The following is a 1,950-nucleotide window of genomic DNA, read 5'->3' as shown; positions in this document are numbered from 1 at the left end:
GCTGCCCTACTTCCCCCCCCCCCATTGCCCTGGGTTGTCCCCCCAGTTGCCCCAGGCCCTTCCTAGTTGCCGCAGCCCCATCGCAGGGCTGCCCTGCAGGCCGGGGGGCTCCGGCTGGGCCGAGCGGTTGGGCTGAGCCGGGCCAGGGTCACGCCATTCCCACTCGCCGCCCGTTGCCTCCCCAGTACGTGGAGAACAACAAGAACGCCGACAACGACTGGTTCCGCCTGGAGTCCAACAAGGAGGGCACGCGGTGGGTGAGCGGCAGGGCTGCGCGCCCGCGGGGATTGCCAGGGCCCTGGGCCAGAGCGGGCAGTGCGGCTGCGAGGATCCTCGAGCCCGTCGGCCCCATGTCGGTCGGTGCTCGGGGCTGTTCGGCGCGGCTAAAACCCTCCCGAAACTGCCTCTTCCCCTGGCGCTGGCCGTGAAGCACCGGGATATTTGCTCCCCGCCACCCCTGGGGCTGCTCTGCGTGTCCCAGGTAGAGGCCGGAGGGGACCCAGGCGTCCTGGCCCCGCGCCTGGGGCGGCCACCCTCGACGTCCTCTCTCTTGCAGGTGGTTTGGGAAGTGCTGGTACATCCACGACCTGCTCAAGTACGAGTTTGCCATCGAGTTTGATGTGAGTGTCCCAGAGTGGGTGATGCGTCGGGACCCCCCGGGCTCTGCCCCGCTCCCTGCCGCACCCCAGAGCTCCTCCAGCCATGTCCATGGCGGCCAAACCCACCGCAGGGGGACAGGGGAGGGAACGGTCAAAGCCATGCCGCGAGCTGCCTCCGGGCACGGCTGTGGGGACGGCTTTAGGGTGTCCATGGGTGCTGATCCCCGCAGCGATGCTCACTGTGTCCCCGCTGACAGATTCCTGTGACGTACCCAGGCACTGCGCCTGAAATCGCCATTCCGGAGCTGGACGGGAAGACAGCCAAGATGTACAGGTCGGGCGTCTGGGTGGATGTGGGGGCTGCCAGCGAGAGTGGCTGGGGGCACGTAGGGCACCATCCCTGGCTGTGGCCATGCTGTGGGGCTGTGCCGGCCACGGCCAGTGCTTTACCGGCTGAGGGGTGCTTCCACCACCCCAAAATGGGTCCAGGGCCAGTGCCAGGCTCTTGCTGGTGCTTGGGGAGGGCTCCGGCTTGCCACGAAGGGGAGCTCACGGCTCCATCGTCTTCCCCGCAGAGGAGGGAAGATCTGCCTCACCGAGCATTTCCGGCCCCTGTGGGCCAGGAACGTGCCCAAATTCGGCTTGGCCCATCTCATGGCGCTGGGGGTGAGTGTGGGCGAGAGCCGGGGCAGCGCGTGGGGGTGGCGCYGCGGGGCCGCTCACGGCATCTGCTCCCGCTCCACAGCTGGGCCCCTGGCTGGCCGTGGAGATCCCCGACCTCATCGCCAAGGGCCTGGTCCAGCACAAGGAGAAATGACCGGAGCAGACCCTGGCCCGCCACCGGCAGGAGCTGGGCCGTCCCTGAGGGCGATTCCCACTCCATCGAAGAGCGACTCCCCGATCCCTCGGTCTTCTCTCCCTGCTCTGTTTCCTCCTCTTCTCCAATAAACGCTGCAGCCGCACACCCTGCCGTTGTCCGCTGCTCTCTGGGGCGCCGTGCGGCCGCTGTGCCAAGGCTCCCGTCGCCCCCCGGGCAGCCGAGGGCTGCGGGGCACAAGTGCAGCCCCTCGCCGTGCTGGCGATGCCCACCGCCGACCGACCCTGCTGAGAGCAGTTTCAGGGTGCCTATGAGGCATTTCTAGGCCCAGTTGCCTCCCCAGGGCACCGAGTCCGCCGTTAGCCCGCCGTGYGCTGCTCCCTCCCGGCACGGGGCCGCACCGGGGTGCGGGAGCCCTGCGGCGCCGCCAGCCGCAGCCGCCTGGCGCGACCCTGCGCTAACGCTGCCCTGAGGGGGCGCTGCCTCTTTAAGAGCGCCGGGAGGAGGAGACACGCTGCGCCTTTAAGGGACGTG

At 69.0% G+C, this 1,950-nt stretch overlaps 1 protein-coding gene across 2 annotated transcripts in view; it reads left to right on the top strand.

Annotated features, from left to right (window-relative positions):
- UFC1 (ubiquitin-fold modifier conjugating enzyme 1) overlaps positions 1-1,566 on the top strand; it is a 2,343-nt gene extending 777 nt beyond the window's left edge. The window contains exons 2-6 of one of the 2 annotated variants that reach the window (XM_026079099.1): positions 186-253; positions 557-620; positions 857-933; positions 1,175-1,265; positions 1,345-1,513. In XM_026079099.1, coding sequence (XP_025934884.1) covers positions 186-253; positions 557-620; positions 857-933; positions 1,175-1,265; positions 1,345-1,416 — 372 coding nt within the window. In that variant the 3' untranslated portion in view covers positions 1,417-1,513. Of the gene's footprint in view, positions 1-185; positions 254-556; positions 621-856; positions 934-1,174; positions 1,266-1,344 lie in introns of both variants that reach the window. The other variant, XM_026079098.1, reaches the window with a different exon arrangement.
- The last annotated feature ends 384 nt before the right edge of the window (positions 1,567-1,950 follow it).

The sequence above is a fragment of the Apteryx rowi genome, unplaced genomic scaffold (genome assembly GCF_003343035.1).
Source record: "Apteryx rowi isolate R43461 unplaced genomic scaffold, aptRow1 scaffold_492, whole genome shotgun sequence".
Lineage (NCBI taxonomy): Eukaryota > Metazoa > Chordata > Aves > Apterygiformes > Apterygidae > Apteryx > Apteryx rowi.
The sequence above is the reverse complement of the archived record's forward strand: the minus strand, read 5'-3'. Positions and strand labels throughout refer to the sequence as shown.